The sequence below is a fragment of the Ciconia boyciana genome, chromosome 13 (assembly GCF_034638445.1).
Source record: "Ciconia boyciana chromosome 13, ASM3463844v1, whole genome shotgun sequence".
Taxonomy (NCBI): Eukaryota; Metazoa; Chordata; class Aves; order Ciconiiformes; family Ciconiidae; genus Ciconia; species Ciconia boyciana.
The window spans coordinates 6,983,563-7,004,620 of NC_132946.1; the positions used below are offsets into that span (position 1 = coordinate 6,983,563).

A 21,058-nucleotide genomic window follows, 5' to 3' on the forward strand; every position below is an offset into this window, starting at 1 on the left:
ATAAGTGAGCATCATGCTCTGTATCTTGATGTTGAGGGAGCTTTTAGGAGGCATGCAGTGACATCCAAACAATCCTGTCAGCAGCCAGAGGAAGGGTACAACATGGTCCTCAACTTTCTGTGGACAAAGTTAATTGGGGGGAGGCTCAATTACCATCTCCAGCTGTTCAGCATCTTCCTTCAGGCCATCATTTCTAATCTCTTTCTAGAGAAAAACCACAGCTTTGTTTCCATCTAATGCTTTATTCAAATCACAGCTGAACAATGTTACAGGAGGTGATGTGGTCTCAGACGTCTGAGCCAGACCGGCAGCTGAAGGCAGCAGTCCGTGATACGAGACCGACTGCTGGGACCTATAATTGCACCGTTCTTCTCCTCTTCTCTGTGCCCTTTTGAAATGGCTTGTCTTCTTTCTGAGGGACTCAGGCTCTGCTGCAGAGACTTCCAGACCAGAAGTGATGTGCTGGGCTTCAGGCCCTTGCTCTCAGTCCTATGGTCCTGCCTATAGTGTCTCCATCATCATCTTGGCACTGGGTCCCTGGGAGGAGCAGCCACCAGTTCCCAGGACCCCCTGAGCAGGCAGCAGTTGGCTGGGCCGCTTCTGTCTCCACCCTGCAATGGGACAACATCCAGTCCAGTCTCCCGCTCAAATGTCTCCAAGCTGTTCCTGGAAGGATGAGCTATTTGAGCCAAGAAGAGATTAAATTATTGGAATTGAGCAAAAGCAATTTCCATGATAAGTGCTTGCCCTGCGGTTTGCACGTCAAACCTGTCCTGCTGCTGTCTCTGACTCAGACTGAATTGATGATGGCCTACTCTGAATAATCACTTTGACTTTTCTTGGATACCATGACATATGAATCTCTTCACACATATGTTGGCTTTCTCCATACGGAGCTTCCTCAGGCCTAAGTCTTTTAATTAGTATAAATCAGGAATAAGGCTAAAAGCAGTGGTCTACCACTGGTGTAGGTGAATTATTGACTTCATTGGTCTAATTTCATCTTCTCCGAGAGAAGAGAGCCCGTCATTAGGCTGTAGAAATCAGCATCGCTCCAGTCGGGTGCCTGGTAGCCGTGGAGCTACCACGGAATTGCCGTGGAGCCAATTCCCCCAGCTTCCCCCTCTGCATCGTATTTTACATCGCATGAAATGGGTTCGGTACAACAGCAATAGGACTGTCACAGCACAGTTTTTCTTGTGTTGAGATTTCCCCATGTGCTGTGGAGCAGACGTACAAATATCCAACATCCTCAAGCTATCAATTACCCCCTCGCTCTCTAGGATGTCTCTTGGCTCCCAACCACCCCATCAGAGCGACTAAACAGCCCCTGTGACCGTATATCGATTCTCAAACCAGTCCGTCGCTGGAGCGAGCCTGGCCACAGTGCAGGCGGAAAAGAAACTGAAAGGATGTCCTGAGCACATGATGGGCAGACTCAGAAAAGTGGTTGGAGACATTTTCCTTTTCGTTGCGGTATGGCCGTGAGAGAGCAGTTCTCAGCACCAGGGTGTTGCAGAAGCCTAAAAAAATGGTGTTTAAGTCAATCAGCAGAGAGAATTTGCTCTGCCCCCCCCTCTTGTCCTCATTCTCCCCATTTCTTCTCCCTTACAGAGGATCTCTGTGGTCTGGTGTGCATGATGTTACCTGCACGGCTATTAAATCATGGGAGTAAAGGACTCCCCCTTTTTCACACTGGTAACACTGGGCTTTGCAACAGAGTTAACCACTATGCAAATGTAATGAAACCCTGATCTGCAAATTAGTCCGCAGCGAGGCACTTTTAGAGTTGCACAATGCCTTTTCTTCTTTGAGGGCTGGCAGGTGCAGAGCCACTCTGCAGACATAGGACTTCAGTGTGTTATTTCTGCACCCTCACATAATTTTCTCTTGCATCTTCCTCTTCAACTTGACCAACACATCCTAACCATGCAGATGCAGTGAGTGTGCTTTTCCCTGTTCTACAGGACAAAAATCCCACAGGCTCCATTAAGCAATTTGCTCAAAATCAGAGAAAGTTGGCATCAGATCAGATTTTCAGTTCAAGAGTTTTTAATTGCCCTGGTCTGAGCTCTCTATTCCATGGCATTCCTCCCTCCCAGTTGTAGCCATTCTTGATTTAACTGGATAACCCAGAAAATTAGACATATAATTTTTTTAAAGAAAAACCTCTAGGATTTCAGTTTCTTTCTTTTTTTTTTTTTCCTTTTGAACAGGAAACCATACTGCAACGGAAACTAGCTGCTTTAGCATGGGTGCGGGTGGCCAGTGCTATGGCTTGTTCACACAAACCTCCAGCTGCAAGAGCTGCCTCCCCTAGGGTGCTGAGCAAGCTTAAGGGATCCAGCCTGGAGTATCTCCTACTACAGAGAGTTTTGCTTGAATGCAGTTGCAGTGGCATGAATTATTGATATTTCTGTTAAGGTTTGCTGTTCACACAGGAATTTGTAATGCTTCCCCACGTTATGCTGTGAATGCGCTCCTGGGTCAGATAAAGGGTTGAGTTTAACACCCTTTCACTTGCGTGGTTGTGACATTGATTTAGCCATTTCAGGGCTGGGGCTGCAAAATTAACTAAAAAACAGTGTAAATAGGTCTTTCCTAACAAAACAAGGCAGTCTCGGGGTGAAAGGAGCTAATATGGAAGGGGAAGGAGAAGGTATAGTTATGTCTGTGCATTTTCAGGACGTCACCACAAAGATGATGAAAAGGTTTCCAGGAATTTCTGAGCATCCTTTGCCCTGACCTCAGAGTCTGGCATTTCCAGAGGCTGCCCTTGCTGCCACTGTGCTTAGCACCTCGGGAGATCGCATTAATACCATCCGTTTCTAAGGCAACAACCTTGTGATTTAGAAAAGACTGAGTTAAAAGTGTGCGTGTTTACAAACAAACACATTTTACACATAAATATGTAAGTATTTATATACATATGTGTATAAATTTATATCAGACTTAACAAGACACTTAGCAGTGGAGAGACAGAAAGCATCTGAATGAGGGTGATGTATTGACAGTGACAACCGGTCTCCAGAGAGTTTGGCCAGAGACTTTGTGAGAAGTAGGAGCAAATTCATAAAGTGTTCCCTGACAGGTCATGCCCACAGGCAAAATGTGGGGAAAAACTCAGACGAGGTGTCAGGTCCTGCAGGCGTAGGCAGGGGGGAACAGTCTGACGTGGGCAAGCCTGAGCAGCGATGCCCGTCAGCCTCCCGGGAGCCTCCGCCAGCCCTGCTGGGGCAACCTTCGCCCTTTACCCCATGCGGGATGGTAAACTGATGCTGTCCCTGCTCCACACCAGGAATCAGAATCCTTAAGAGCCAATGTCCATCAGGAGAGCCTCACTGCCTGCCCTGGCTCAACACTGTGCTGACAGACACTGGAGCAAAACCCAACCTCTGGATAAACCAGGAGTAAATCTACGGAGATACCCTTGTATATGTGAGATTGAATCAATCAAGATTTTCCACTGAACTAAAGTTTATCTTCAGTTCTGGCTCATTTAGTTCCAACTTTTCTCCCTCTCTCTCCACGTCCCCTCTACTCACATGGGCTGTTTCTTTCCCGATGTGAAGTCTGGAGTAATTGTGATGGGACTTAAATGCTGAGGACCCCTGTTGATCGACCCTTGCTGGCCCTGTTCTCCTGCTCCCCCTGTCCTTTACAAAACGCTCCCCTCTCATCATTGACAACAGGCTCTGTTATATTTGATTTTATTACAAGATATAAATTTCTGTCTGCAGCCCTGGCTTCCAGCACGCGGAGGAGAGAGAGGGATTGCCTAGCAACCAGGAGAACAAAAAATTAAGGGAATCAATAAGTCTTAATGGAAAGCTAAACAGAGACTTTAAAACCAACCCCCCTCCCTCCTCCCAGACCCTGCCCTCAGTAACTTCATGATGATGTGCAGCATCCTGGCTATCGCATGAAGAATTCAGCAAGTGCATATTCTGGAAAAGCCAGAGTGCAAATGGAAACCTAACCTAACTTGGACTCAGATAAAGCTCTGATGCTGTAAGCATTTACACCGATAAGCTTGAATATAGCATGGGTGTGGAGGATTAGGTCTAAGATACTGTGCTGTATCTTATGTCCTGTGCTGTATCTTATGTCCTGTGCTGTATCTATGTACCAGGCATCATCAGCCTACATGTGTAAAACCAGCAAACGCCAGCACGATGCGTAATGCTGCGTAGAGTCAGCAAGGAACAGTCCAACGTCCATTTAAAATGGTCAGAAATCAGCTTGGTTACAGTTGCTTGTCTGACAGCACAAATGCATTTAGGAAAATGTATTCCAGGCAAGGGGGCATTGTAGGTGTACGTGGCCATGATTCTGCCTGTATTTAAGGGTGTATGCTATTTTCTCCCACAAAGTGTTCCCTGGAACCCGTTCACATCCATGTATGTTTCCAGGACCAAGATAGTGATTTGGTTGTGGAAGTGTTCCAGGAGCTACTGGCACCCTCCTCCTGCAGACGCTCATGCACGCCCTTGAACCTCTTGGGGAGCACGAGCGGCATGAGCTGAGCTTTGCAGGAGGGTGCTCTGCTTTGTTGGGGGAAGCAGAGATGGACGATTTGAATGGGGAACTTGCTCTGCAAAACCAAAAACGTTTCTGTAAGCAGAGCTGTATGAACCACAAATAGGCCATAGCAGCATCACAGATGCCTATGACCCATACCTGAGAGGAGAGTTTCAGCAGGGGTTAGGGCAGCAGCCTACAAGGCACAGCTCTGAACCCCTCCTCGGCCAAAGGTTTCCCACATCACCCCCGAGTCACCCTCTAGTCCTTAGCTGGTAAAACAAGGACAGGAGCCTTGCCCCGTAGGTGACGTGAGATGCACGAATGGCTGCAGCCCTCGATCCCAGCAACACAGCCACGGTGACATGGGGAAGCTGTGACCCTGCCCCGGGGGTGTTTTCTCCCGGGATTTCTCCCGGGACACACCCATGGAGGGGTGTGAAAAACACGGGAACGTGCTTGGAGGACAGTCCTGCCATGATGCAGACGTGGAAGGCGGTGGTGATGTGTGCCTGGAAGGACAGCGGCGAAGGAGGAGTGTTTCGGAGCGCGGGTGGGTACCAGTTAAACGTTTACGAGTACCCCCAAAAGATGCTAACGTTAAAGAGGCGCCCCAAGAGCACTGCTCATGAACCCGCCAAGGTGCTCGAGCGGCGAGGCCCCGTCCAGCGAGGGCCGGGGTGCTGTGAGCCGCAGCCTCCCCGAGGCGAAGGCCCGCGGCCCCCACCCTCCCCGCTGCCACGCCAGCTCCCACCCCGTGGGCGAGGGCATCCCCCCACCGGGCAGCGAGGCCAGGTCACCCCAAATTAAACCCGGGAAGGGACCGCTGGGGGATGGGGCGCGCCCTGGGGCCGGGGGCACCCGGGGGCGATGGGACGCCCCGGTGGTCGGGGACCTCCCCGGGGACGGGGCGCCCCGGCGACGAGCGGCCGCTGGAGGTCGCGGGCGAGCGGCACCGGGAGCCGCCAGCCCCCCCTCCCCCCCCCCCCGGGCCCGGCGGAAGGCGGAACCGGCGCCGTGCCCGGGCGGGCGGCTCCGGCTGCAGCTCCAGCTCCAGCAGCAGCGGCGGCGGGGCGAGGAGGCGTCCAGGGCAGCAACCGCCCCGGGGCGTCCCCTCCCGGCGGCGGCGCGGCCCGCCGGAGGCGTTCACCTTGCGCGGGGCGAGCGGGGCCGCATGGAGCAGCCCGGGCGCGCCGCCCGCCTCGCCAGCGCCCCCCGCCCCGCGCCATGAAGCTGGCTTAGCCGCGGCGGAGCCGAGCGGAGCCCCGCACCGCCTGCCCGCCGCCCGCCGCCCCCATGGCGAAGGAGAGGAGCAGGAAGGCGCTGGTGGAGCTGCTCCAGCGGCCGGGCAACGCGGCGTGCGCCGACTGCGCCGCCCCGGGTAAGGGCAGGGCGAGGCGGGGGGCGCGGGCGGCGGCCGCACCTGCCCGCACGGCACCGCTCGGCTCGGCTCGGCTGGGGCGGCGGGGCGGGGGCTCTGCCCTCTCCGAGAACGGTGGGGGCTGCGCCCCGCCGAGGGGGTGCCCGACCCCCCCCACCCCCCCTCCTCCGCCGCCGGGGGGGATGCAGTGGGGGTGCTCCGGGGCAGGGCGGGGGGATGGGGATGCGCTGTGGCGGTACCCGCGGACCGGCCCCGGCCGAGGTACCCCCCTCCCAGCCCGGCTCCTCGCCCGGCCGTGGCAGCGCTGATGTCATCCCCGGCGGGTCCCCGCGGTCTGCAGTGCAGCCCCGGTGGCGTTAACCCGGCAGCGGGCGGGCGGCCGGGGGCTCTGCCCGGGGCGGGGGGGTGCCCTGGGCGGCCGGAGGCGGCTCGTCCTTCGCGTCCCCTCGCGAACGGGCTGGCTTTTGTGGCTGCTCCTGCCCTGTCAGTGAGCAAACAGAGGGGGGGAACCAGAGGCATTGCCTCGGGCATCCTGCCCACCAGCCTTTGGCCAGCGCGCCGCCGGTGGGTGCCTGCCTTGCGCGCTGCTTAGCGCCGGGCAGAGGTCGGGGCTGAAGTGTCCGTAGCCCCGCTTCGTGCGCGGAGGGAAGAAAACCAGAGCTGGGGCATCGCCCTCGCCCTTTGGATGGAGAATCGTTGGGGTCGGGCTGTGAGCGTGGGAAAGCCTTTGCTCTTGCTGAGCAGGGTCTGTATGGTGTGGTGGGACCTGCCTTTGAGAAGAATATTAGAAAATTGCATAGCAAGTAACTTGCCTTTTTTTTTTTTTTTTTTAAATCACCCTATAGAAGTACCTAAATTTGGGTTAGCTTGGGCAGGATCGCTCTGAAGAGGTGTAGAGAAAGGATGTCCTTTTCAGCCTCTGTCATTCTATAGGTTACAGAAAACCCAACACTTCAGCTGAACCTTATTTTTCTGGCTATTGATTTATTTGGGATTTCAAGGTCTATTGGATACCACCATCCAGCTCATACCATTACCAATGGTTTTATGTCCCTAATCTACATCTCAGGACATTGCAGTTCACTTTCAGATGCGTTGTGTCCCCCGGTACCTGGCTGGAAAGGACAAAGAACTTTCTGCATAGTGTGAACTGCTTTGCAGCGCTGCGCTGCTCTGCCTGCTCCCACCCATCTGCTGGCTGTCATTGCTGTGTAACTGTACCTACCCACCTTTTAGGTGTCTTGCTGAGCACATCTTGGGCTCCCCGAGTAGGTGTCTGTCTAAATTATTCCTTCTGGGAGAAGACTTTACAAGCCTGGGCCATTCAGATCAATGGGGTAATTCTCCCTTGCCCTGTGTGTAATATAAAGCCCCTCTGCAAAATGAGAAGTTTCTCAGCAGCACCAGGATGGAGATGAAGCTGTAGGTCAGTAAAATAGCTCACGTCAGCCAAAGAGGGTTGTTGTTAAAGGCTCCAAATGGGCTTGTAAAACAACAAAACTATTTTTTGCTTTTGGTGATGTTTGCATGAGAGATGTCTTAGTGAATCTGAAACTCGGAGAGGAGAATTTGGGCCAGTGTCTTTTGTAACACAAAATGTGCTATATTAATACCATTCAGCCTCTCTTCTGAACTGTCACGGCATTACTTCCCTGGGACTGGATCTCTGGTCGTCAACCCAATTTCTTTAGTTATCACTTTGCTTCAGTTTCGTCGGCAAACGAGAGCTACTCGTGGTGCTGTAATGTGCTTGTCCGCCTGGGAGTGACAATAAACTTGAGATGCCCCGGGCTACCTAAGTTAAGATATATAGCTTGTGTCTGTAGATAATATATGAAATATTCAGGCTGAATTCTGTTATTCATCCTGGGCAGGTCAAGTCTTTCTGAGTGTGAGATAATATGGGATAGGCATCCAGAGAGGCTCCAGAATGGGGTGCAAGTATGTTCTTTGCTGAGAAGCGGGACGCACAGAAAGATAAATGCGATAGCTGGAACTGGGTGGATAGCTAGACACAGAAAAAGTACCAAAGCAAGGAAAATAAAGCACGAATGAAAGAAGAGGGAGGGTGGGGAATGAACAGAAAACGAGGAAAGCAGGGCGTACTTGTGCTTTCCCCCATGTGTGCATGGTCATGCTGCTGATCTGGTGCAGCTGGGGGTAAGTAAAAGGTCAAGATCCCTGATCTATTATTACTGCTTCTCAGGTGGGTGTGTTCCCTTCCCTGAAATCCCCAGTTAATTCAGGATCCATGATAAGAGGTAGCCATTTAGCTCAGGGATTCTGATAACAAAAGAATAGGATGGGTCAGAAATGTGACAGGGGAAAATTCTCTGGTAGTCACTTTAATTTGTGTACTTGGAAGCCACCTGGGTTTTCTTTTTTTCTTGGAAATATTTGTTTCAGAAATCAGCCAGTCAGTGAAAGTTTTGGGCTTTTTTTTCTCCCCTGCTGTCAAAAAAGGCTGTTTTCTTTTGTTACTGTTTTGGCATTTGGGTGAGGCTCAGTAGCCACAGCCCTGGAGTAAGGGCTTGTCCCGGGCATTATATGCTCAGGTAACAAAAGCCTAGGCTCCTGATGCAAAAGAGCTCGCAGCTTGGCACCGTTGTGGCTAGGCTGTGACCATGCAAAAAATCAAATCCCAGGGTGGACAGGGAGCATCAAGGGAGGCAGTGCTTTTTCCTTCTAGGCTGTGTAAGTAACTTCGTCCCCTGCAGGGTCATCGCATCTCTTGGGGGAGATCTAGGGAAAACCTGCTGATTGCCTGGGTCTGGGCCAGAATTTGCCACTTAATCGTGATTGAGGGTTATTTAAGTGGCCAAGTCCTACAAGCAAGGCTGCTGTATTCAAGATGTGTGTTCCCCTGGTTTGTGCACTTGCAGCTGGGTGGAAAGTGGCATTGAATGTGGTGCTCAGGAAGGTCAGATCTGTGTCCTCCCAGGACCAGCGTGTATGGCTGGCAGCAAAATCTCTCGTGCAAAAGCAGACCTTCCAAAAAATCCTCGCAGATTTTGAGGGCTTGTCTCAGGTAGGGAGAACAGGCTTATGGTGGCCCTGGCCACAACAGCTGGGAATGCAGGAAGGATGCTGAAGTAGAAACTGAAAATCAGAGTGAAAAAAAACCTGAGAGGTTACATTTTTCATTTGTAGGTTTTAAATTTTTTAAAAATCTTCTAGCTAGGTTTTTATTAATTGTGTCTTTACAAAACCTTAATTTTCAATGAAAGGTTGTTTTGAATAAAAAATGTTTTAGTTGCAAAAATGTCATCCGTCTGTAATGAATAATGAGATTGCATTCACTACATCTTTGAGACTGCATTGTGGGGTATGAACCGCTGTAATAAAGTCGTTATCTGGGGCATCAGGTCCCCTGTCATTACACAGTTCTGTGTTGGAGTCAGGGTGTTAGATGTTGCTTTGCAGTCTGTTTGTTTTGGTGGGTTTAAAGATGTGTTTTCACAGCAAAGACAGCATGCTAAATGCAGTCTTAAGTGCAAACTGAGCAATCTCGCTGAATTGCTGGTTTGTAATGGCTCTCAATGTATTAGAATAATTTTTTTTTCTTCAAGACTAATATGGCAATTCAGCCTTCTTTTTTTTTTTTTCCCCCCTAAATGGTTCTTTGTCTCAGGAAATCTTTCCTCACATCATGAGACGGATGGTTATCTCAGGGCATAACAAGACCTTGAGTATTTCTCTCTTTACTACATTTTTCTATGACTTAGGCTTGTGTTTCCACGGAGCGAGAATCATTTTACATAGTAGGAGGACAGTGAGGCTGTGAAGACAGATGTGGAAATCCCATCAAAGCGATCCTGCAGTTTAAACCCGCCAGCAGTAGTTTACGTGGCTTGTTTTTATCATTTTCCTCTTTCTTATTTGGGATGGATTACTGGGACACAGACCCTGGGTAACATCGGCCTCTGTGCCTGAGGCTCAGAGGTGATGCGGGACGGAGGAAGAGCAGAAGGTGCGCGATGGAGGGGAGTCTGGTGTTGGAGCTTTGTGCTGCAAAGCTGAGCAGATTTGGTATTTTGGTGTAACAGTATATATAAAAGCCTGAGGGTGGGTGGTGTGTGGCTGAGGTGGTTGTAAACACCTTTCCTGCAGGCCCAGCATCTTTTTATTTCTAAAGCAGGTGAAGCTTTTCCAGTCCCTTGATTTTTATGAAGTGAGGGTGGTGATTAGAGGGAGACACATGAGTGCTGGGGATTGCTTGCTTTGCCTAGGATTAAAGAGGGCACTGAAAGGATTTGATCTCAACCCTCTCTCTTCCCCTATCAAACCGCCGGTCCTAAAAACACAGACTGGGAAGACAACTGACTGAGTCATCAGGTCCTGCCTCGTGCTGTCATCTGCAGCGACATCTCCCCATCCCCTCCGTGGAGCGATGGGGCTCTGCCTCGCAGCTAGTTCTCTCTTGCCCCCACTACCTCCTACTGGAAAGCTGTTCCAGAGCTTCACCGCTCTAATGGCGTGAAACGGGCTTTTCGTTTTCATGCTAAAAGTGGAAACTTGTTCCCGCACCTCCATTGTCCTCTCACTTAAATATTGGTTTTAATTTTTTTCTTCCCCTGGGAATTTGCCAGCCCTTCTCTCTGGGCATAAGCAGAGTGGAGGGGCAAGAAGGAAAAATAAAATCCCGTAGCAGTTGTGTTTAGCTCAATGCCACTTTCTGCAGGGAAAAGGACTTTTTGAAACAAAGGGGGTTTAACGTGACAGTGTGTTCTGTCCGGTCCTGATGCCTGGGTTGCAGCACGGTCGTGGGCTGCAGGCAGCAAGCAGAGGGGGCTGCTGAGACCTGCCAGCTGAATCAAAAGACCTTGGCAAGTTTAGTGCCTTCACTGAAAAATTTTCCTACTTAGAGAGGAGTGTCGGTGGGAGGCTGTTTGGCTTCAGTTTTAATGTCTTTTATTGTTATTTTTAAAATGCATGACTAGGGTCTGTTTATTAAGCTCCTAATCTTTCCCCAGAGCAAATAGCAATAGAAATTCAGTGCTGCACACAGGGTTCTCCTGGCTGGGACATTTAAGAAGTCATCAGCAGCTGAGCAGCAAGCAGAAAAGGCTTTTTGCTTGTGTTGATTGCCCTAAAATCCCTGTGGTTATATCCCGTATCCTAGAGCATGAGGTACCTTTCTAGTGCAGGGTAAAAAAGGTTTTCCCTCCCTCGAGAGGTCCTCCGCTCCCCTCTAGTTAGTCTTTATCACCTCAGACAGGGGAGAGAGAGCAGAAAAATCTGTTGAATCTCCATCCCAACAAAACACCGGCTCCCACCCAGCTGGTGTAGTGGGGATGAAGCCAGGCAGCTAATTAAGGGTCAGGCCATGGTTTGTGCGCTGGAGGATGCGTTAAGAGGGTGTTGCTGTGCGTTGGCCGCGTTCTCGCAGATATTTGTCTTGGTCAGCAATATACTGTGCTATATATAGTGATAGCTGTGGTTTAAGGCAAAAGGTGGAGCGAGGGCATCTGAGTAAGTTTTGGGACTCTGAGTTCTTCCTCTTTGTCTTGTAGCTACTTTGAGCCTGCTACTGCTCTACTTCATGTGATTTTACTTGGGTTGATGGCATTTGAGGCTTTTCAACCTGGAACCCTATGTTTATATTCTGAATACAGGAAATATTGATTATTTATTTAAAAAAAAAAAATTCCACTGCCTTTCCACCTCCAGTCTTCTCTACTCTCCTTTTGGTTTGTATAAATTGTCCTATGTCTTATGTTGGTGGTTCTTTATTATTTTTCTTTATTATTTTTCTGGGTCCAGCCTTCATTTTTGCCCTCCATGGGCTGTTCTTATGCTTGGTAACTTTGGGTTCAAGTTGCAGAGTTCATTGTTCTATGCGCTGGGTTTTCCTGGAGCTTGTGGTAGCAAAAGGGGCTGTGCAGGGAAGTTAATTTCTGAATTTAGCTGTGTTGCCCAAGTGTTTTAGTTTTGCTGTGGATGCTTCTCTAATCTCTGGCTGTGCCTTCCCTTTCAGATGGATGAGATGGGAAAATACCACCCCAATGCCTTCTCCTGAGTTTAGTTTAGCTTTTTTTATTTATTTAATTTTCAAAATGAAGTTGCATCAAGTTTTTATTTTGGAAGTCATTGTAATCTGTTTGTAAGTGACTAGAAATCTCTGCCGTGTTGGGCAGTGAAAGTCTTCTAGAGCTGGCATCAATTGTTCTGGAGCAATGATGCTGAAGGATGAGAGACTTTCTGCACTTACAACAGTGTATTTAGTTTAATATTCTCCTTGTTCCTTGTTACTCGTTATTCCTTTTGGCTTGACATAATGGAATAAAGTAATTTGTTTGGAACTTAGACATGCTGGAGAGTTTTCATTAGGCTTCACTGCTGTTTGCTTGAAACTCTGGAGGCTTAGAAAAAAAAATCATCTTTTTTGGGCACTGCCCAAAAAAGACTCACATTATGATATATTGCTGTTTTAGTGCACTTTTTTGGGCCCTGCCCAGATGAAATGGCTTAAATGAAATTACTGAACTCCCCAGATGTCCCACGCACAGAAGGTGCTCCAGCTGTTGAAGTGTCTAGCAGCAAGGTGGAATTCACCTAGCTACGGAGACCTCAGCTCGCCAGCCATACAGCCTGAGGACACTGGTTCACGAAATTAATGGTGCTGTCCCAAAACTCACTTGTCTCGTATGAAGACGCTTATGTGAATTTATTCACGTGCTTGATAAGATGTTTTCTTATCTCGAAGCAATGAAGGGTTGGAGTCTGTGATTATGTCGAGGTTGGAGATTGCTGGTGTTATCTGCCACGTTCCTGAGATGAGAATTTTTCACGTTGTTCATTCTGGAGAGCAGAAACGAAGAGGGAGGGACTATGATGTGCTCAGGGAGCTCCATAGCTGCCGACAGCCCCAAGCCTTACAAAGGGCTTTGGAAAAGCATCCCTGCAGAAGTGGGTGCTTGCTCCGGCCGGCAGCTATCTGCCTGGGGATCTGTCACCAGTTCCTGCAGATGCGTGGGCATAGAGGTCTCGTAGCTAGATTTCTTTGAAAATGGTGTCACAAGTGCATGGAGGGGGTGAGAAGGGGAAGCGGCGTTGGCAGAACCCTCTGGAAGATGGAGTCAGGGAATCCTCCACCCTACTCCTTCCCGTCCACAGGCAGAGCGGTGGCTCGGGGGGTCAGAGGGATGCACTAGCCTGGGGGCTCGTGTGGGTCTGTAACCCTCTGGATTATTCAGACGATGCTTAGAAGTTCCTTTTGGCTTTCAACTAAAGTCCAGGGAAGGCCTCGGCTGGCTGGCTTCCTTTCTCAGTCAGATGTCTTTAGCCAGCAGCGCAAGAGCCATGAGAAATCTCTAATAAATTATTGTAATAGTGACATTTCAGAGAGACTTCCCCTGGTAGATCAGTTGGTTCTGGAGGATTTCGCTAGTTTTTGCTAAATCTGGGGGATTTAGCAATTTTAGATGGGGCTAACTCAGCTCCTGAGGCCTTTAAACTCTCCTCCTCCCTGGTGTTCCCTTTGGCACTAAAAACAGTTGCCAAATTTGTGTAGTTCTGGGCTGTGGCTGTCACAGGAAGGCAGCACACAACCAGCCAAGCATCTACAGCTTTTACATCCCCCCTTGCCGCATGATTTTGGATTTAAGAGATATGTATTTTTAAAACCAGAAGAGCAATGAAGGGGAAGTTGCTATTAATATACGGCAGCAATGCAAACTGCTGGTATCGGGTCTGGTGAGTCGAGCGAAGCGCGCAGCCCTGCCACAGTGCTCCTCGAAGTTTGCTGTGTGGGATGCTGTTGGTGTTGGAAGGACATGGACCTTGGGCTTAGGCAAGAGAGGAAACACTGAAAGGAAGGTGATCAGGAGGAGATAGCTAGCAGGTGTGGCTTTATTGAACAAGCTGAGGTCATCCCTTCCAAGGGTTGGGTCACCACTGAGCCTGTCGTCTCCGTCTGCTCCTCTGAAGTACTAGCATCTTCTGAAACCATGTGTGTATGCTCCTGCATATAGCCCAGCTTTTGCTTTCTTAATTAGATGTGGCTTGACATTGTGTGGAGCAGGCGGGATGCACGTTTAAGAGTCTGGACTAAAGAAAACACTGTTGGTATGAGGAGAATGCTTTAAAGCCCCAGTTGTGATTGAAACCCGCTGCTTGAGGTGCTGTTTGCCCACGGTGAGAAGAGACGTGGGTATGAGTTGGCTCAGTGTCCACTGGAGCCTCCTCCATCTGAGCTTGATGATCTTCTTGTGTGATGTTCCTCCACCCAAATGTGTCCTCATCCCTGGCTGGAGGAAGGTGGGACATCTCCTGGTCCTGTCTCACACAGCAGTGCGGGCAGCGGAGGGGTTACTTCTTCAAAGGATTTGGAAACCTGAGTCTAGGAAGTCGCAGACAATGTGAAGAAATCCACCTGTGTGCCTAAGATAAATCTGTTAATATAAAACAAGTGTTGGGGCTCCCAATAAAACCTGTGGAGGCCAATGCATACTTTGATAGCCATTTCCCTGAGTCGGGCACTGCTTTGATCAGATCTCATTACACCGGGAAGGCTTGAAGCACGGTTATCGTGGAGTGGCTGCGCTGAGCACAGGGAGCTGGTGGCCACGTTAGCTCCCGACTCTGAACTTCGCTGCCACAGCTTCCTCTTCCTCACCACTGCTGCTGCTCTGTGGCCGCCCCATCCTCCGGACCCTCTCGCCCTTCCTCGTGCCTGATCCTCTGTGTGGAAGTGAAAGATGGGTTTTTCAGCAAGAGACCCTGATGCTTTCACCTTGCCTGACTTGCATCGTTTGGTCCCATGGTCCTGGGCTACCACGGGGCAGCAGTGCTGCACCTTGGACTATTTTTGTGGTAGGAAGTTTGGCAGGTCCCAGACCTTGATTACAGCCACGTGTTTGGAGATGGGAGAGCACAGCACGAGGAGTTAAAGCACAGAAATGTGCATGAGCGTGCAAAACTCTTCATTCTTGTTGCCAATCTATAACCCAACAACTGGCAGCAATCTTTGCGGTCAGAATAAGTGGGGTGTCTGAGCTCAGGTGTGATGTGAAGCCGAGTCTCCCGGTCATCGTGGGAGGACCGGGGTGAGGGTGCAGGGATCAGGGCCAGTGGGGCAGAGCACCCTGTGCCCTCACTGGCATTGCTGGATGTGGGCAGCACTTGGTTGCTGCTGTGATGCACTTAGATCGACTTGCCTGGTTTTATATTTGCCAGGCCTGAGCTGTAGTCGTCAGGGGCTCGCATGAGGATGGGAGATCATGTGAAACAGAAAAAATACACCTTTATTTGTGGCTGCTGGTCCCAGCCCTGTGCCAAGGGAGCTGCGGCTGATGGGGCTTGCAACAGCTTAGGAATTTGCTCCCCTCTGATGGGTGGGCACCCAGGTGCGTCCGATGAGGCTGCTCATTTCGCTCATGGGTTTATAGCTGAAGACAACCACCTCTGGGGAACCGAATTAATCTTATCTAGGGTGTGCTGGGGGAGGTTTGTGGCCATCCCCGTGGGCAGGGGCTGGTAGCAGACCTCGACAGCCCATGCAGAGGAGCTGCGTTGCCCCACGCCAGCCTGCTCCCACTGCACTGACATAGCCAGACCATTAAATATGTATAAGGAGAAGAAAGCACGTTCCCTTGCTTTTTATAAATAATTGCTGCGCTGTGAGGAGCAAGTGTTTAGTGTAATTACTGTGGGGGAGTAAACAAATTACGACAGTTTGCGAGAAGGGAAGACCTGCCTTTACCCCTTGACAGCCTGATGCAACGGGGCAGCCGGGGAGCTCCCACCCGTGTGGGTTTGGGGGAGGATGGGGTGAGGGGACCTCCATCGGGGGGAGGTGGAGGATTTAGTGGCTGACTTGATGACTTGCAAGGAAGCTCTTTCTGCTGGGGCGCAGCTGGAATAGCAGGCACTGACATTTGCTAGTCGGAGTTCAAACAAAGATCCCTGTATTGGCTTTATTAGCGAGGCAGTGCCAGGGACACTGGTGGATGTGTCCTGCCCCCAGTCCCTGCCCTCCTCTGGTTCCTCTCCATCTCCCCGTGCTTTGGGCAATGCCTCTCCTGAGGAGGAATTTGGAGGCGAAGGACTTGAGTTGAAAGTGCTTTGTGTGAGACGTCAGCTCGGGGCTGTAAACAGCGCGTGGTTTTGCTCAGAGAAAGTACAGAGCTGCCACTGGCAGCATTTTTCCATTAAGGCAAGGGCTGGAAACCTCCTGGCATGGAGAGCTGTGCTGCTGGGCAGCCGTAGCTGTGGGAGGAAAGTCTCTCTGTGGAGCACTCCCACTGCAAAAAAAAAAAAAAAAAAAAAAAAAGCAAGGCAGGGGAGCAGCAGCACAGCGGTTTCCCTGAGCTGTTTGTTTTAATTGTGCAATTTCTGTTCCATGTGGTGCTCGTTGGGTGGGATTTGCTGATGAAAGATGGACATTCACCTCTTCTCTTCGTGTGAGCATGGAGTGAATTTTGGAGGTCTTGGGTATATGCTGTTGTCTGTATCTTGGGTTTTTGTGAATAACTGCTGCACCTGAGATTGCAAATCTGTTAATTGTTAGTGTAATTGGTATAACTATCAATATAAATGAACACATATCTGTATTTTGCTTGTGTATTTATTTGATGCCTTTAAAATCAGGGAACTCTGACCTGGTGATTCCTGAGCTCCCCTGCCATGCCCTGTCCTGCCCCATCTCTCCTTCCTCCTGTGCTGAATCCGGTCGACCAGTCAAGTGCAATTCTCTTTCCTTCTTGCTTTCAGACCCGGACTGGGCATCCCACAGCCTAGGGATCTTCATCTGCTTGAATTGTTCAGGAATCCATCGCAATATTCCCCAAGTCAGCAAAGTGAAGTCGGTCCGTCTGGATGACTGGGATGATGCTCAAGTGGAGGTACGTGCATCTGAGACTTGAAGTACCAGTGAGTTTGGGTCGCTGCATTTTACCAGCAAAGCTGTAAAACAGAGTCCTTTCTAAAGGTGCCACAACAAATGTGATTTCAGAAAGCAGGTCTAGATAATTCCTGAATGGGGGAATGAGGTCCATGATGCTGATGGAAAAATGGAATAGCCATTTCATGATGAAGTTGTGAGGGTTTCCCCCACACCTATAAACATATAAATTGAATAGACTGTGTAGAAATTACTAATTTTAAATGAATTGCCTTCTGTTTCTCACGTTACCTCTAGCCTAGACTAGACAGTAGGCTAGACCTCTAGTCTACCACCCCTGCCTAGCTTGGCTTTTTCTGGCTTTGTTCGACTTAGCGTTGAAGACTCTTAAACTCACATCTTGAAGAACTGAACCCTCACAGTATAAATTCTCTCTGTTTATGGAACACACCTGCCTAGGTTTGGGTGATGTTCTAAACGCAAGCCTACCCAGGAAAACTATATGCTTTGACTGTTGGTGTCTTTAAAGGCATGAAGAATGCTACCAGTCATTGATCTTTATCTTGTATGTTGTAGATTTGATTTTTTTCCTGAAAGCCACAGCTCAGGGAGTCATGTGTTTTGTAAGGAAAATAAGCCTTTGTGTTGCATGGGTTTTTCCTTCCCTGATTTTTTTTGAGAATAGATTGAATATGTAAACTCGAGAAGGTCAAAAACATGAAAATAATGAAAAAAAAAAATCTTAGGGGGAAAAATAAAAGAAATAGCTTAGCTGCTTGTTATGCTTGGCATTTGATACAAGACAAAATATATTTAGCATGGCTGCCTGGAAAAGGATGGGGTTTTTACACTTATAAAGTGATTTTCATTGAATAAAATTTATGAATAGGGAAATATGTGGTTTTGTTTGCAGTGTTCTCAACTAGCCATTTTTATAAGAGATCAGAGGAAAAGAGGGCTGTCAGGGCAGATAGAATTTATTTATTTATTTATTCGTTTATTTTTAATACTTCAAGCTCCTTTCTGAGATTGCTTGGCATGGCTTTGCAAAAATATATGTATCCTTTTGGAACAAGTGATGTGATCCGAAGCAAAGGGTGTATGGTCAGAGAGTATTACCTTGCTGGAGCCGTAACACATGGAGACCTAAAGTTAGTGTCGGGTTTTGCCCTCTGGTTGCCTAATTTCTGTGCTGGACTCCCTGGGAGCCATCTCGTTCCCATGCCTGTGAGTGGGAAATGCCAGCACGTGCTGCCTTCTGCTCCGGTCACACGTGCACAATCCCCACGGGGACACGGACCTGTCCCCAGCATCGTATTAAGCCGAGGGGAGCCCTGGCAACAATAATCAATATTAAATTCTGAGCTCTGGTTTGCAGGCACAACCTTTACAGCATCCCTTCTGTGTACAGTCCTGGGGAAACCTCAGTAAGCGAACAGAGGCCCCATCCCAATAATTTTATTACTCTCTGGAAACAAAAGAGAACAAAATACCACTAACATTTTTTAATTCTTTCTGTTTTTTCTCTTCTTTTCACAGTTTATGGCCTCGAATGGAAACAATGTAGCAAAAGCAAAATATGAATCTAAAATGCCACCATTTTATTACAAGCCAACGTTTCTTGACTGTCAGTAAGTAAATACCTTTGCTGGTAAACACCATTTATTTGTTTGTGCAGCTGCAGCCTCTGTAATATTTTAGTTTCAGCATGATACATATTTTTTTACTTAGCTACAAAGGAGGTTTCATTTATAAAAGGCTCTGAAAATCTTTGTTCTTCTGCACGCATATGGTAGAGTTTATACTACGTGTGGGATCTTATTAAATAAGTACAGTTGAGATGATGCAGGGAAGTCAATAGTTTGTTTGTCTGTTCCCCAGACTATTCCAAGTTTCTAAAGCTACAAAAAATGCCAATTTCTACCCATTGATTTCCTCTGCCTTTTCAGATAAGCAAGTTCTGTTTTGGTGCAGAATGACTATCTGCTGTATGAGATGCTAGGTTACCTGTAATACAAAAATACTGGGTTTTAGTGCCAAAGTGGTGGATTTTCTTTTTCTGCCTAAGTGACAAATAATATCCTCTGTGAAGATGAGTGAAAAGATAGTCTCCCATACAGCGTAGAGTAAACCTTCCTTGTAAGCTGGGGTAGACTTTGTAGACCAAGAGAGGGCTGAGCGGCCAGAACGTGCTGTACCATCCAGGGAGCAAGAAGATGAACTGAAATTGGTTTTTAGGGTCCAGTCCTGCAGAGTACCCAGGGGGGTTTGCATCTCTGTAAAAACCAGTCTTCACAGAGGGTCTGGAGGGCATAATTTCCAGAGCCAGTACTTTAGTATTAGCAAACTGGTGGGTACTGGTCCCTGAGATCCCTCCCGATATTGCTGCTTTAACAGGGTGTCGGGAGGGGTGGTTAGGCAGCATGGTGGTGGTGTGAAAACAATGTGCGAGGCTTTGAGCAGCTGGGTGATATATTCAAGCATCGTAAGAGGTGCCCAAAACAGAAGTACTGGAAGGGTTCGTAGGGCTCCCTGTGTGAGATGCTAGCCTTTGAGTAGGAAGGCTCTGCTGTGTTCCCCAAATCTGAAATAATACTGAAGGAGGGCCGAAGGGTTCATGAATACCCATGCTCATCCTCGGGGTGACTTTATCTATATTTTTAATCTTCTTGTAATAGCTATTAGGAAGAGTTATTGTCTTCCTACATCATGCAAAAAGCCTTTTATGGTAAAGACAAAAGACCTGTGAAGTATCTTGGCAATGCACCCGTTGCCCACTATTTGACCATGCTCAAATGCTAAATCTGGGAAGGCCCAAGTGTGAGCAGCATTGCCTGGCCTGACAATAAAAAAACCCCATCCGTTTATGCTCTGTTCCCAGATCTGGGTTTTGATCTAAAATGGCTTCTGGCAGCAGCTTCCACGGTTCCTACAAGTACAGAAATGATTTGAGGACTGGCAAAGCCGCTGTGTATTGTGGAGGGGCACACTCTGAGTCCGTTGTGATTATCTTGCTAGAATTATTTTTCTGAAGGGAAGAAAGCCCCAGCCTCTTACCTTTCCTATTGATGGAACACCTCTGCCTTCATGGGAGGGAGCCCAAGGAGAAGCCACCGGGAAGGTGCTCCCAGCCAGAGCAATCCCGCAGGTCCAGGGGAGGAGACGGTGCAAATTCAGCTGAACATGGCAGCGCAGTTGTTTATGTTTTTTCTTCATTTCAGAAAACCAGCTTCAGCAAAGTGACTTTTTGTTTGTTTTTAACCCTGTCTCTCCCAAGGCAGAGAGGGGAAAACCTTCATATGTTTGACCGTGTTGGGAGTTTAGGACCTTTCAGGTTCTCCTCCTAACTCAGACTGGCCTTCAAGCATCACCCCTCAGTCCTGGCTTAGGGAAGGTGGAGAAGATGCTTCACGTGGGGTTTCCTGGGGACTCAGAAGTGCTTGTGTGGATGAGGATCTGAAAAGTCAAGGCTGTGATTTAGTAAGGATTCATGGAAAAATTATGTCTCAAATCTGGAGGAGGTGGAAGGGACTTGCCTTGTGGCAGTCGAGGACAAAGCCTGCCTGCTCCTGCCTGTCCACACCCAGACAACAGGATTGCTGTTCACCTAACACAGGTGAGGCATCTTACTTTCCTGCAGGCTCTGGTGTGACATTGACCCATCCATCTCCATGCACAAAATCCTGCGTCTTTCTCCCCTGACCGGCAGAGGTGGCAGCCCAAGGACAGATGTATCCTCTTACCGCAGGATTTGGTGGCCAGAGTTTTATGATGCATGTCTCAACATAGCCGTGGGGTCTGCAGTGCCCCTGGCAGGTAGCTCTAATATCCTTCTCATCACTGTGCATCAGCTGCTTCTTGCATCTTGCTGTGTAAATAGATTGCACTTCTGAAGATGGTGCATCTACAAAAGGAATATCACTGATAATTTCTCTCTTGCTTCTCCACAGAGTTGGGTTGAAACAAAAAGTCTTTTGGCAGAGCGTTATTCATGCTTATTTCCTTTGCCTTCTCCTTAGCGTCTCTTTGGTACAAGGAAGAAGGGCTCCCCAGATGGCAGGAGAAGTTGCTGGCTGTGCCAGCAGCTGGGAGGTGGACGCCGTCCTTGGTGAACACACAGCTCTCGTGAACTATCGTGGTCCTGCGAGGGTCCAGTACCATGTTTGTATCACTGAGCTCTAAAATCCCAGCAGTCGGCTGTGCTGTTTTGAGACTTGCACGTACTTGTGACGTTAAGGATGGAGAAGCAAGGTTTTTCACCTAGTTGTCGTTGGTAGGAGAAGCACAATTCCAGGGGATTTTAATTTTGTTTA

At 48.9% G+C, this 21,058-nt stretch overlaps 1 protein-coding gene across 2 annotated transcripts in view; it reads left to right on the forward strand.

Annotated features, from left to right (window-relative positions):
* Positions 1–5,536: 5,536 nt before the first annotated feature.
* The window catches only part of ADAP1 (ArfGAP with dual PH domains 1), a 63,152-nt gene continuing 47,630 nt past the window's right edge, over positions 5,537–21,058 (forward strand). For both annotated transcript variants that reach the window (XM_072877943.1, XM_072877944.1), the window contains exons 1-3: positions 5,537–5,902; positions 16,616–16,746; positions 18,285–18,376. In XM_072877943.1, coding sequence (XP_072734044.1) covers positions 5,818–5,902; positions 16,616–16,746; positions 18,285–18,376 — 308 coding nt within the window. In that variant the 5' untranslated portion in view covers positions 5,537–5,817. The remainder of the gene's footprint in view (positions 5,903–16,615; positions 16,747–18,284; positions 18,377–21,058) is intronic.